We start from the raw sequence: 14,010 nt of genomic DNA, 5'->3' as shown, positions 1-14,010 counted from the left end.
ACTAAACTACAAAGCTATAGTAGTCAAAACAGTATGGTACTGGCACAAAAACAAACACATAGATCAATGGAACAGAATAGAGGGCCCAGAAATAAACCCATGCTTATATGGTTAGTTAAAAAGAAAGAAGAATTAGATAGGAGTGGATTTCAGATTGAGGCAGTGTGCTGGTGACAAGTTTATTCCAGGCATTTTTGCCTTTATAAAGAATACTATCAAGGCATTTTGCTTGATTATTTTTCATGTGTTTGGTCAGGTGCTGTGCCCTGGCATTGTTGTAAGGACTGATGGAGATTACATTATGCACAGGTGATAAACATTTATCTTACTATAAAACTAGAGGGAATAAACCCTCTTTAGGCCTATTCCCAGCCTATAGAGGGTTTGTATTTCCTCTGATAATTCTTTTTTCTTTTTCTTTTTTTGTCTTTTTGCCTTTTCTAGGGCCGCTTTCACAGCATATAGAGATTCCCAGGCTAGGGTCTAATTGGAGCTGTAGCCACTGGCCTACACCAGAGCCACAGCAACGTGGGATCCGAGCCATGTCTGCAACCTACACCACAGCTCATGACAACACTAGATCCTCAACCCACTGAGCAAGGCCAGGGATCGAACCCACAACCTCATGGTTCCTAGCTGGATTAGTTAACCACTGTGCCACGACAGGAACTCCCCTCTGATAATTCTTAAAATAGCTATTTTGAACTTTAAAAATCAGTTCTTCATAACACTATGTGACTTTTTTTTTTATCATAGAAAGTAGTCTAAAAACATGTATGCTATATTTCAAGAGCTGAAGACTGTTTCTGTAAAGGGTCAGATAAATAATTTAATCTTCAAATATTACAGTGTCTCTGTTACAACACACATAGATAGTACCTAAACAAGTGGGCATTGCCATATTCCAACAACAACAAAAAATCGTTAAATAGAAATATAGTTGATGCACACTGTTAGTTTCAGAATACTACATAATGATTTGACATTTGCATTTATTATGAAATGATCAGCATGATAAGCCTAGTAACCATCTGTCCCCATATAAAGTTATTACTAAACTCTTGACCATATTCCTTATGCTGTATATTACATCCATGTGATTTATTTGTCATGTAACTTAGTCTTCTACACCTGTTTTGCCCACTTTCTCACCCTCTTCTGGTGACCACCCATTCATTCTCTGTATTTATGTCCTTTTTAATTTTATTTTTGCTTTTATGTTTTGCTTTGTGGATTCCATATATGGTAACATGTAGTATTTGTCTTTGACTTATTTCACTTAGCATAATATCCTCTAGATCCATCACTATTGTTGCAAAAAAGATCTCATTTTTTAATGAGATATGTGTATATCACATATTGTATAGTTTTGCCTCCTTTGTTATAAATTAATTGACCATATAAGTGTGGGTTTATTTCTGGACTTTTTATTCTGTTCCATTGGTCTATGTGTTTGTTTATGTGCTACTGTTTTGATTATTATAACTTTGTAGTGTAGTTTGACATTAGGGAACACAAAACATAAAGTTTTGATCTTCTTTTTCAAGATTGCTTTGGCTAATCAGGATCTTTTGTGGTTCTGTATACATTTTTGGATTATTACGTCCAGTTTTGTGAATGATGCTATTAGTATTATAGAGATTGCTTTGAATCTGTAGATTTTCTTGAATGGTATGGCTGTTTTAACAACATTAATTCTTCTAATGCATGAGCACAGTGTATCTTTTCATCTATTTTCATCATCTTCAATCTTTCCTCAATGTCTTATAGTTTTCAGAGAGCAGGTCCTTTACACCTCCTTGATTAAATTTATTTCTAGGTATTTTATGCTTTTTGATGTTATTGTGAATGTGATTTTCTTAATTCCTCATTTGATAGTTTGTTATTACTGTATAAAAATGCAACAGATTTCTATATATTAATTTTATATCCTGCAACTTTACTGCATTCATTTATTCCTTTTTTTTTGTCTTTTTTTTTTTTTTTGCTATTTCTTGGGCCGCTCCCACGGCATATGAAGGCTCCCAGGCTAGGGGTCTAATCAGAGATGTAGCCACTGGCCTACACCAGAGCCACACAACGCGGGATCCGAGCCACGTCTGCAACCTACACCACAGCTCATGGCAACGCCAGATCGTTAACCCACTGAGCAAGGGCAGGGACTGAACCTGCAACCTCATGGTTCCTAGTCAGATTCGTTAACCACTGCGCCATGATGGGAACTCCCATTTATTACTTTTAATAGTTTTTTTTTGGTGGTGTCTTTAGGATTTTCTACAGTATTAAATCATCTGCAATTAGTTACAATTTTATGTCTTCTTTTCCAATTTGGATTTTTCTTGTCTAATTGCTGTGACTAGGACTTCCAAAAATATGTTGAAAGAAGACACAAGATTGGGCATCCTTGTCTTATTCCTGATCTTAAAGGGAAAGCTTTCAGATTTTACTGTTGAGCATGATATTGGCTGCAGTTTTGTCATATACAGGCTTTATCATGTTGAAGTATATTCCCTTTATACCCACTTTGTTGAGAATATTAACATAAATGTATGTTGAATTTTTTCAAAAGCTTTGTCTATCTATTGAAATAATCACTGACTTTATAAATTTTTAATATGATATATCACATTTATTGATTCATAGATAGTATCATTGGGATAAATCCCACTTGATCATGGTGTACCATACCTTTAATGTTATTGAATTTTATTTGGTAATATTTTGTCTGGATTTTTGAACTTAAATTCATCAGTGATATTGGCCAGTAATTTTTTCTCTTTTTTTGTGGTCTTTTTGTATGGTTTTGGTATCAGAGTGATGCTGGCCTTATACAATGAGTTTAAAAACGTTCTTTCCTCTTCAATAGTTTGGAAGAGTTTGGTTTCATCTTGCTGGTGGGTGAGGCTGGGTCCCCATGGGGTTGACTATGGGTCCTTGTTCTTGGGACTTGTGCCCTTTTGCTGGTGGGCAGGTAAGCCCTTCATGCTAATGGGCTAGAGGGAGAATTACAAAATGAGACTTGCCACTACCAGTGTCCTCATAGTAGAATGAGCTCTACTGCCATGAGTACATGTCCTCAAAGGGAGGTGAGACTGTGGCAGAAAATAATAAAAGTATTATTACTAAATCCCAAATCACACAAAACTGGCTCTGTGGTGGAATTGGGGCCTGTTCTCTTTTTGTGTATTAAATTTTTTTCCCAGTATGGAATTAATTTGAATGTTAACAAATTGTGATCCTTCTTAGTTATTCTTTTCTCTATAACCACATCTTCATAATTTATTTATTTTTTAAAATTATGGAATATATGAAATGTATCCAAAAATACAATGGGTTCACATTCAATCTTATTTCAGCTATGTCTCTATGCCCTTGCTCCGCTCCCATATTATTCTGAAGAAAAGTCTCACATGTTTTTTCGTCTATAAATATTTTAGCTTGTATCTCTAGAAGATATGGACTCATTTAAAAAATAACCATAATTTAAACATTACATCAATACAAATTAACAATAAATCTATAATATCATCAACTATCCAGTCAATGTTCATAATTCTAATTATGTCATAAGATCCACACATTGCATTGGTTGGAATGTTATTTAAGTCTCTTTTAATTTATAACTTCTCTCCTTTCCTCTTTTCTCTCCCTTCCTTGTAATTTTCTAAGTGAAGACACCTCTGTATTTTTAGGAGTTTTCTTATAATCTGGGTTTTAATGATTTTTTATTTTGAGACTTCTTTATTTCTTAATATCTTCATTATGTCTCAGTATATACTCATTGTGTTTCTTGTTGAAGATTATTTTTAAATACAGGAGAGAAGAGAAAGAAATATTTAGTTTCTTTTCCAATGTTAGGATAGTCCTGAAAATTGATCTTCTTGTTGGGCTAATGCCCTGTAGGAATGCCTTTTAGGAATGAAGTGTCTCAACAGGTATCTTTCTTCTTTCTATGCCTCTGCCGTTCTTCAACCCCATGTTCCTGGCAGGATTGTGTCATCACCAAGGGCGATTTTGGAAATTTGTTGATTTGTTTTAGTTGTCAGATATTCGAGGGGGTGGGGGAAATAATGGACTCAGCAGGCAGGGCTGGGGAGGTGGCATAGACCTTCACAATGAATGAAGGATTGTTCCACATATTGCTCTGCTTTTTAATGTTAACTTCCCTCAAATTCATGTAGGTGAAAAGCTGTATCATTATCTGAGACCAGACCTCAGTTCCATTTCACCTATAACTGCAAAGTAATTTTTCCATGGTTTTTACTATACATTGAATTTTCTACAAGTACAATTACTAGGAATGTTGAAGGAAGATGGAAATCTATATTATTTTTCTCTTTCCATTTCAGAAAACCACTAGTTGCATTGCTGCCTACAGTATTTAAGTTACCAACACAACACATCTCCATTAATATGCTTTGTGGCTGTTGCCAACACATGGCTACCTCTAAGTCCAAGTAAGTGATGATTACTTCATTGTTTCTTCATTCAGGGCTTTCTTCCCAGACTTTATTGTGAAGATGCTATTGTAGTCTGCCCAAGCATTTATGCTGTGAAATAATATTATATTTTAAAATTTTGTATTTCTTACTTGTTATGGTTGGGGCACTATATGAATTATTTTGAAATTATGTACATGGGTAGGTTATATCATCTATGGGTGGTAATTGTAAGATAGTTGTTTTAGAGGGGGAATTGGGTCTGATGGGACTAGGCCCTACAGATTAGGTGGGTTGGGGGAGTCAGGGCTGCACTAACTGGTCAGGGATCATTGAACACATGAAGAATTTTAACAGTAGAATTTGCGTAATAAAATCTGATACTTTATGTAGTGCTTGCTTAAAATGCTAGAAGCACTGCTTTCTAAGAGCTTTACCTAAATCAACTTCTTTGATGTTCACCACAGCCCCAGGAGGTCAACAGGAGCTATCACTCTCTCTATCTCACAAATGAGGAAACGAGGGACCTAGAATTGAAGTAATTCACTCAAGGTCACGTAACTAAGTTCCAGAGCTGCAGTTTGAAACCTGGCAATAAGGCTCAAAGTCTCTTCTCTTAACTGCTGCATTTGGTTGCCTTCCTCCCTCTCTCCCTTCTTTCTCTCTTTCTTTCTCTTTTTTCTTGCAGCACCTGCAGAATATGGAAGTTCCCAGGTCAGAGATCGAATCCAAGCTGCATCTCTGACTTATGTCACAGCTTCAACAACACCAGATCCTTAACCCACTGCACCACAGTAGGAACTCTCTTGGTTGCTTTTCCTTTGAAGCATAATTCACTGAACACAAAGAAAGGAAAATCAAGCCTATTGGCAGAAAATATACAGGTGATAGATTTAAAGAGAAAATAGATATGCCAATTGTGACTTTTAGAGACTGGCTAAGCTGAGCTGGTGGTAGGGTGCAAAGAAAACATTTAAGGTACATACCAGCCCCTGGAGAACCTCATTAGATATTTGTTGAGTGAGAAAATGAAGTATTTTCCAGCGTTGTGGAGAAAACAATTATGGAAGAATCTCAAAGTTATCAAAGAAAGCTGGGCAAAATTTGGGCATCTACACTATACAAGGGACTAGACCAGGTGCTTTTGTGAAGTGGAATATACCTGGATAGAGCCTTAATAAGAATTCTATTTGGGAGTGTCTTAACTTGTCTACTCAGGACCACAGAATTTTACCTACGATTGTTAATGAAGAGTCAGATATCCATTTTGACACTATCTGAATGGGGTTAAAGAAGGGTCTTTTTTAAAAGAAAAATTTAAATAAATAGTCACAATTTTCATCATATAACGAACCATATACATATGTACATACTTACAGAGTCAACTTAAATATGGAAACAAATTTACTACAATCTCTCCTTGTACAGGGAGTTGGCAGAACTGTTATTTAGCAACAGCTCCTGGAATCATCTTTGTCCTGGTCTTACTGGGGGTCCTTATTGCTTTGTTCCTTGATCTTCTGCAGTGTCTTTCACAAGTTTGGATCTTGTGCAAGCCCTGTCTGAATGACCATTTCCCTTTGCTTCTTCTGACTGCAACTGGATGCATTTAAAAGGTCAGACTAATTACAGATATTTATCAATTGTTTTTCTATAGCTCTAGCTATTGCATAGATTGGCAAGGAGGAACTTCTGCAGGTTTACTTCCTTCATTTTCCTCGTGTTTTCTAGGCAATGCATTCCTGGCTCAGCAAATTTGCTTAATGCATTGGCCAGTTTTGATGGCAGTGTCAAATGGTGCAAGTAGAAGACTTTGGCCATGTCATTGGATTCTACTTCAAAGTCACAGATTAAAGAAAACGATAAGTGATTACTCTCAATTCTCCCAAGGATGGTATATTAACAAACAACCCTTTAGATATAAAATAGAGACATTCATTTAATGCTTAGGAGGACATTAGGATTTAATAATCTCATGGCGCTTGATAGGGGGCAGCTCTAAAAGCCCACCTGGGGCCAGCAATCCTCACTAAACAGCCGTCTTGGATGTTGCTCCATGTTTACCATGGAATCAGTTTCAGAACAACACTATTGTGCACATTTGAACATCACTGCATCTCTCAGTCTTCTGACGCCTGACAAAGAGTGCTTGATCTGCCAAGTCAATATTTGATGTCATTTTTAGTTAACTTCCTGCTTTATTTTTTTAATGCCAGTAAACTTTTGCCATTTGAGGGTAGTAATAAGTAATGATCTTCATCTTCTACATGTCTCTGGGCCCTTTTATAACAATGTACTAAAATTCATGGAGAAGTCATGCCAGGTGTGGTTGATCTTATCTAGTCAAGTCTTCTTGATGCAATCAAAAATTATAACTCTAAGTTACTTCCTATTAACAGTAACTCCCTAGCTTGCATTTAGAAAACTTTTTTTTTTTCTTTTCTTTGTCTATAAATCCCTTTTTTGGTTGGTATTCAATTTTTCATGTACCATATACTTCATTCTCACGAAATATTGTGAGGGAGAAAATATCTCCTTTTTAAAGAAGAGGAAACCAAATCTCTGTGTTTAAGAAGCTTTATGTCACTTTTTGGTAGCCCTTCAGCTTTCCTATATAATTCATCATCATATCCTGCCAACTCTACCTTTACAATAAATCTCAATTTTTGTCCCTTATTTCTATTTGCACTGTTCTTGCCCTAGAATAGCATCTGTCACCTCTCACCTGGAGGGCTTTAACAGCTTCCTAACTGGCTTCACAGCTTTAGTCTCTCTCTTCCTACTCTTTCTCCCTCCTGTGGCTGGAGGTGTTTTTCTCCAATACAAAATTTGTCATGCCATTTTACACTCTAACCCACCCTCTCCCACTGCATACACATTGACCATAGACTGCATTTTCAGAAGCCTTACAGTGTGATTCAGAGCCTTCACTAATCAGGTCCAATCTTACCTCTTATCTTTCTCTCATGTCCTGTCTTCAGGCATTTTACATAACAGCTGAACCACACTCTTCCTGTTTTAAGAACAAGTCCTCTGACCTCCAGGATCTATACTTGCAGGCAGTTTCTCTCGACTGGGAGGCCTTCCCCTATCTTTCTTACATCTCTGCCTATGCAGACTATCCCACTCTCTCAGGATCTATCCAGGAATTTGTGGACTCTTACTGAGCTGTGTAGTCTATTCCTTGCCTTCTCACCCCTCAGTGTTTATACCTTTCAAGACCTTCACCCCCTTCTGTGGACCCTTCATTGTAGTCAGTTGTGTGCTTTTCTATCCCTTCATAGGAATGCAAATACAATCCTAATCCCCATGGTTAAGAATTCTGTCCTCTATTCAAATGTTCTAATGCTTAAGATGGTTACCTGAATATATCAGGTACTGCACAAAGGTTGGTTGAGTTTAAAATGCATCCTCTTTTAAAATAAACACATGTCTAGAAACGTTGAGAGGAAAATTCTTGAGTGCTCATACCTCTGTTTAGTGGCTTTTTTTTTTTTTTTCTTTTTAGGGCTACACATGCGGCATATGGAAGTTCCTAGGCTAGGGGTTGAATCAGAGCTACAGCCTCTGGCCTACACCTCAGCCACAGCACCGCAGGATCTGAGCCATGCCTGCGACCTACGCCACAGCTTATGGCAACACTAGGTCCTTAACCCACCGAGCGAGGCCGGGGATTGAATCCACATCCTCATGGATCCTAGTCAGGTTCATTAACTGCTGAAGGGAACTCCCTGTTTAGTGGCTTTTGACTAGGGGTTCTTAGGAGTCTATGATGATGGCAAGTGTGGTCCTTGAGCTACTTTAACTATTTTAGTAAACAGAACGGTAATCATACATTTACCCATAATAAGGCTAAAATATCATATTTCCTTATTTTTGTTTGTAATTATATTAACCCTGTGAGAATAACATTAATCCCTTAGTCTAGCATTGTTTGGTAGAGAGTAACAGTATATACTCAAATTATTTTTAGAAAAAGGGAAAATTTAATACAATGATATGGGTATCTTGCACAAGCCCAAAGTAGAAAGTACTGCTAGGCCTCACAGAGGACTGAAACCAGAGGGAGGGAAATAACCAAAAAGGGAAGCAGTTGTCTGAAGGGTTCTCCCCTACAGCTTCAGGTGTCCCTTCTCTGCTTCCTTGTTGGCACAGGTGTCATCCACTCTCCACAGACTGGGTACTTAGGCTTTGCCAGCAAATGGCTATTACAATATTTATCTGAAGACACTTCAGGAGTTCCCATTGCAATGCAGTGGAAACAAATTTGATTAGTATCCATGAGGATGCAGGTTCAATCCCTTGCCTTGTGCAGTGGGTTAAGAATCTGGCATTTCCATGAGCTGTGTTGTAGGTTGCAGATGTGGTTTGGGGATCCAGTGTTGCTGTGAGCTGTGGTGTAGGATGCAGATGCAGTTTGGATCCCATGTTGCTGTGGCTGTTTTGTAGGCTGGCAGCTACAGCTCTGATTTGACCCCTAGCCTGGGACCTTCCATATGCCATGGGTGTGGCCCTAAAAAAAGCAAACAAAATCAAAAGAAAAAACAAATCAAAAAACATTTCAATGAAGACAGTATGTGTGTATATCTGTCTCCATCTCTATTCATACACATGCATTTCACATACACCCATGAATGTGTGAATATATGAATGTGTATACCTACATTTGTATATACATACTTGATTTATAGTTCAAGGGCCATTAGTTTAAATTTTGAAGTACTCAGTCCGGTGCTCCTCTCTATGAGGAGATAGTTGGCAGCATACCCTAGTTAGTCACCATTCGAAAGAACTTAACTGAAAATCCAGACAGTTAAAAGTTTCAAATGTATTTATTCCTAGACCTTAGCTCTATACAGCTTTAAAATTAGTACAGAGAGCATTAGAAATGACTTTGCATCAGTGAAGTGTGTGATGTTCAAGACACAGGGATTGGTTAGAAGTATTATAAGTGCAGATCTTCTTTTTATGAGCAGGTTTAATGTTACATTTTTGAAGGGCTATTTCTTGTCTCAGGACTCAGTTTGGCTCTGTTTATGGGTTCTTTTGTCCAGTTGTGCTGAGAAATTTAGCTCAATTCTGATGCTAAATATTCCTGCCTCTGCTTTCAGTGAAATAGCCTAATAGATATAAACGGCCAACCTATTTTAGGCCAGCTTGCAATGAAGACATATCATCATTTCTCCAAAACTGATCCTGTCTCAGCCTTTAGGTCTACATAAGCATATAGGCTCTTAGATTCCAGATGACTGGAATCTCTTAGTGTCATTTCCAGTTTCTCTAGAAAGAGTGATTGTCTCATTTTGGGTACTTTGTCCTGGCTCAACTTAACTGAACCAGGTTTGTTTGACTGATGTGCAACAAGGGAAACACTGAGATACTGGGTCTACAGCAGAGAAAAGGTTTATCCACAAGGCAGCTGAGAGAGGAGACGGGAGAACAAATCTCAAATCTGCCTCCCCAAAGATAGAGTTGAGGGATACTTATGGAATTAAGAGGCAGGGTGGTCTGAGGTGTGGGGAAAGGTGATTAGATATAAGAAAAATGAGATAATTAGTGGTCTGCAAAAGCATAGTTGAGCTTCATGGCTCCTCATAGGATGCATGTTCAGAAAATTGTGGCCTTAGCATGTTCTGAGGGTGAAATTTTTGGCATTCTGATATCAAATGGCCATCTACTGGACATTTGTGATGGTCCAGTTAAGTGGTCAGTGGTCTGAACCTGTCTGAACTGGGCAAGAAGTAGCTCCAAGTTTCTGGAAAGCAATTTAAGCAACTATAGTCACTCACATATCAGAGGTCACTCATATATCATAGGTGTTATCTATAAGGAGGCTATTGGGACTTGAGCTTAAAATTAACTAAAAGAAAATGACTAAGAGCAATTTTGGTGGGGGTAGGTTTGGGGAGCCTAATTTGATTGGCTCTTACTTTCCCAATCAGCAGTGGCTGAGAAAGTCCATGGGTTGTTTAGAAGTCCAAAGAAAGCCTCTTACCGGGAGCTGTGGGTGTGCACCATCTGAAAAGAGGGTCCAGGATAGGTTGTGAGTGAAGGGTAGATTTCAAAGAAAGGAGTATTGACTGTGTGAGTGTTTGAGACTTCATGTTGATCCAGCAAAAATCTACCTGTGTCTTTGATCCAAAAAATGATATAAAATTCTGAAAAATTCAGCAGACATTTTTTAAAGTAAGGTAAATCTTACAGAGGATAGTATGTACTGGTAAAATAATGAAAGGACTTGAGGGGCAATACTTTTCCTTTTAGTGCTTCATTAATGGGATGCATTTTCCTGTGGAATGGGGACTGATCCTTGGAAGAAGTCACTTCCATGCAAGGCAGGGAAATGGATCACTAGCTCATTGTTGATTAGAAAGAGGGAGAAGGTTAAGAAGAGGAGCAAGCAGGAGCTAGCTGACAAACTTACACTGTTCTCATATTTATGTCTAAGGCCAGCTCTGCCTGCTTACAATGCAAAGAGCAAATGATACCCAATTAAATTTTTTTTTTTCCTACGGGGAGGATGACTCTGACATACAGTGTGATTATGACAAGGCTGTGGAATAGCAAGTGTTTGTTGTGCAAACTTTTTGACTAGACCAACCATCTGCTGGGATGTAGACTTTTGTTAGTTAGGATCTCTGTTCAACATGCATCTATGAAAAAGGGGTTGCTAAGTAAATTAATAGAGTAAACAAGGGAAATCTTATGCTGATTGAGAGTGAAGACCTTCAGCTGAAACATCTGTATTCAAACAATGGATGTGCTAATTGTGTTATTAATTAAAGTGCGTTCACAGCTGGCCTTCCTCTGACAGTGGTTTCATTGCTTTTTCCTGGAGTATTTTGAAACCTAGTGTCTTTAAGAAAACTTCTCTTCCTTAAAGTTTCCATTAAGTTAAATAACCTCCCCCCAAATTATGATGAATTATAGAGATTTTACTATATTAAAAAATCCTGCAAATCAGCAATTTTCAGAGAAGCAATATGGTGGGTTGAAGTGAAGGGAGATTGGAGGGTAAGGTAGGGTGAAGGGAAGGAAGGAGCTTGGCAAAGGGAGTTCAAAGTAGGGAAGATAGACAGGTAGAGAGAGAGAAGAGGGAAATTAGACTCATGAGCAGAAAGAAAGTGGAATAAACAGATGCAAGGAAGAACAGTGACAAGTGCAAAGAAGAAGTAATGAAGAAGGGAGAGGAAGGATGGCTAGATGTGGAGGAAAGGGAGTGGTGACAGGACATGGATATTAATTAATCATATGGAAGTTAAGTTGAAATAGAATGAGCACTGAACTCAGAAAGAAGAATTATCTTTCAAACTGGATCTCTTTGTTATTACTGTAGGAATCATCAGAATGATATCAAAAGATGGTACGAACAACAAAGAATGAAATGGCACTGCTCACCACCCAGTTCTACCAGAGTGAAGTCATAACCCACTCCTGTTGCCCATCTATAGTGCAACCTGGAGGAATTCAGGTTGAAAAGCAGGATGAGGCTTTCTGTGCTTTGGAGAAACAGGCTCTTACTTAGTTGGATGCATCTCTCAGGAAGAGTAGTCCCTAGGTTCTTGCAACTTCCCAAATGTCAGAAAGCGCTAAAATCACTAACTGGAGATACTTGTTGCTTGTGATTAGCAGTCATCTTTTATCAAGATATCTGCTTGACTACATGTGTTTCCTAGACAAAAAATTCATATATAAACTGGCCTTGGAGTTCCCACTATGACTCAGCAAGTTAAGGACATGATGCTCTCTCTATGAGGATGTTGGTTTGATCTATGGCTCTTCTCAGTGGGTTGAGGATCAGGTGTTGCTGAAAGCTGTGGTGTAGGTCCCAGATGCAGCTTGGATCTGGTATTGCTGTGGTTGTGGTGTAGGGCACAGCTGCAGCTCTAATTTGACCCCAGCCCAGGAAATTCCATATGCCTGAGGTGCAGCTGTAAGAAAATAATAAAAATAAGAATAAACTGACCTCTCCCCTACCTCTTTGGAGCAGTTACTCAAAGCTAACTGAGAGGCTGTCTCCTCAGTAAGATTCTGAATAAAACAGACTCACAACACATACATTGTGTGTTTTTCTTTTTTTTTTTTTCTTTTTTTTTTCTTTTTTTTTAATTTTATTTTCCCACTGTACAGCAAGGGGGTCAGGTTATGTGTTTTTCTTTAAGTCAACAATAGGCATCTGAAAAAGACTACTCCTTGTTCTGTCCTTTCCAGCTAGTTGAGTTGACTAGCTCTATGTAGACCTAGGGCCCCAGGGAAGACCTCTATTAATCAGTATTCCTGTGGACAAGGTGATTGGTACTGGTTGATTTGGGATGTAAAGAAACAATACGACCCTGGGGAAGGGTCCACATTTAGGAGCTGTCTCTCCTTATGCCTATCTCTCATTCTCCTTGCTGCTTCTCTTTCTTTTCTCCGACTTTCTCTTTCTATCGCTCTGCAATCCCCTGCCGACAGACACACACCAACACACACGCAGTGGATGCAGAGAATAGAGTTGCTTTAGGAGAGGAATGTGCTTAGAGGGAGTAGGTCATTCCTATGGTTCTTCAGTTTATATGCATCATGAAAAAACCCAGACTCAAACAGGGACTTTGCATATTCCTTAGTCTCTGTCATATCTGTGCTCTTCTCAATGATTGTAACATAGATGTCAGACATTATTTTCTTCTTAATGTCACTGTGCTTTGAGAGTTGAAGGCAGATTTCATGCCCTGTTTTTCTTCTTTACAACCTGAGTCTGCCTGGAGCAATTTCTCCCCTAAAGTTGAGGTCTAGGTGGGGGCATATTCTCTTTGCTCGTTGAGATTGATTTCCTGGTTTTAAGTTTTCCAGGGAAATTTCTACACTTGAAGAGGTCATTTGAAGCAGGATATTAATGACAACCTCTTTTATTTTTCCTGGCAACTCTGGGAGGTCATTTTTTTTTTTTTTGGTGGATTAGGGCTATACTAGTGGCTCCTTTTAAATCTGCTGTACATTTGGCCCTCATTGCTGAGTACCTGGACTCTGAGACCCATTGTATTAATGGATGCTTATTTTCTAGCCTCACTTCCCTGTCAAAGATTTTTCCCTGAAGCTGGTTTCATTATAATTTAAAAAATACCATCTGTCTGTCTAGGAGCTTTTTCTCTCTGCTTTGGACAGATTGTATCTGATTTCTTTCACCCGGTTCTATTGAACTTCTCCAGGTGGAGAGAGTAGCTACTGTACAGCTTCTTCCCACAGCCATCTTTTTTCACATGATTGCTGGGCAACTATCAGGGGAGTTTGTCAGTGTTAACCTTGGCTTTTGTTGGAGGGCTGAAGCTCCTTTATTTGTTTATCCAGCATGACACCAACATCATTTAAATCACATTCTGTCTATGTACAGTTTATTGTTTTTTCATCCTTATATCTGCAGCAGAGCTGATGAGATTTTTCTTCCCCTCATAGTACTTTGCAGAGACGTCCTTGGGCTCCTCGTATTTTGCACCTATTTGTTTTTCTGCCTGTGGTGTTCTTTGCTTGTGTGTTACATGCACTCCAGTGACCTATGTACCACTGTGGAAGTTCCAACACTCCAATGGGTCCA

General features: G+C 38.5%; 1 protein-coding gene across 2 annotated transcripts in view; it reads left to right on the top strand.

Annotated features, from left to right (window-relative positions):
- The window catches only part of LOC146406184 (uncharacterized), a 40,102-nt gene extending 32,209 nt beyond the window's left edge, over nucleotides 1-7,893 (top strand). For both annotated transcript variants that reach the window (XR_014808005.1, XM_084964739.1), the window contains 3 exons: nucleotides 4,350-4,457; nucleotides 5,966-6,055; nucleotides 6,171-7,893. Coding sequence is in view for 1 of the 2 variants with exons in the window: in XM_084964739.1 (XP_084820865.1) it covers nucleotides 4,350-4,457; nucleotides 5,966-6,005 (148 nt within the window). In the remaining variant the exon portion in view is untranslated. The remainder of the gene's footprint in view (nucleotides 1-4,349; nucleotides 4,458-5,965; nucleotides 6,056-6,170) is intronic.
- The last annotated feature ends 6,117 nt before the right edge of the window (nucleotides 7,894-14,010 follow it).

This window comes from Sus scrofa, chromosome 1 (genome assembly GCF_054392235.1).
Source record: "Sus scrofa isolate SSC_HxYL_T2T_F1_AM1 chromosome 1, Sscrofa_HxYL_maternal_Yorkshire_Landrace_v2.0, whole genome shotgun sequence".
Taxonomy (NCBI): Eukaryota; Metazoa; Chordata; class Mammalia; order Artiodactyla; family Suidae; genus Sus; species Sus scrofa.
The sequence above is the reverse complement of the archived record's forward strand: the minus strand, read 5'-3'. Positions and strand labels throughout refer to the sequence as shown.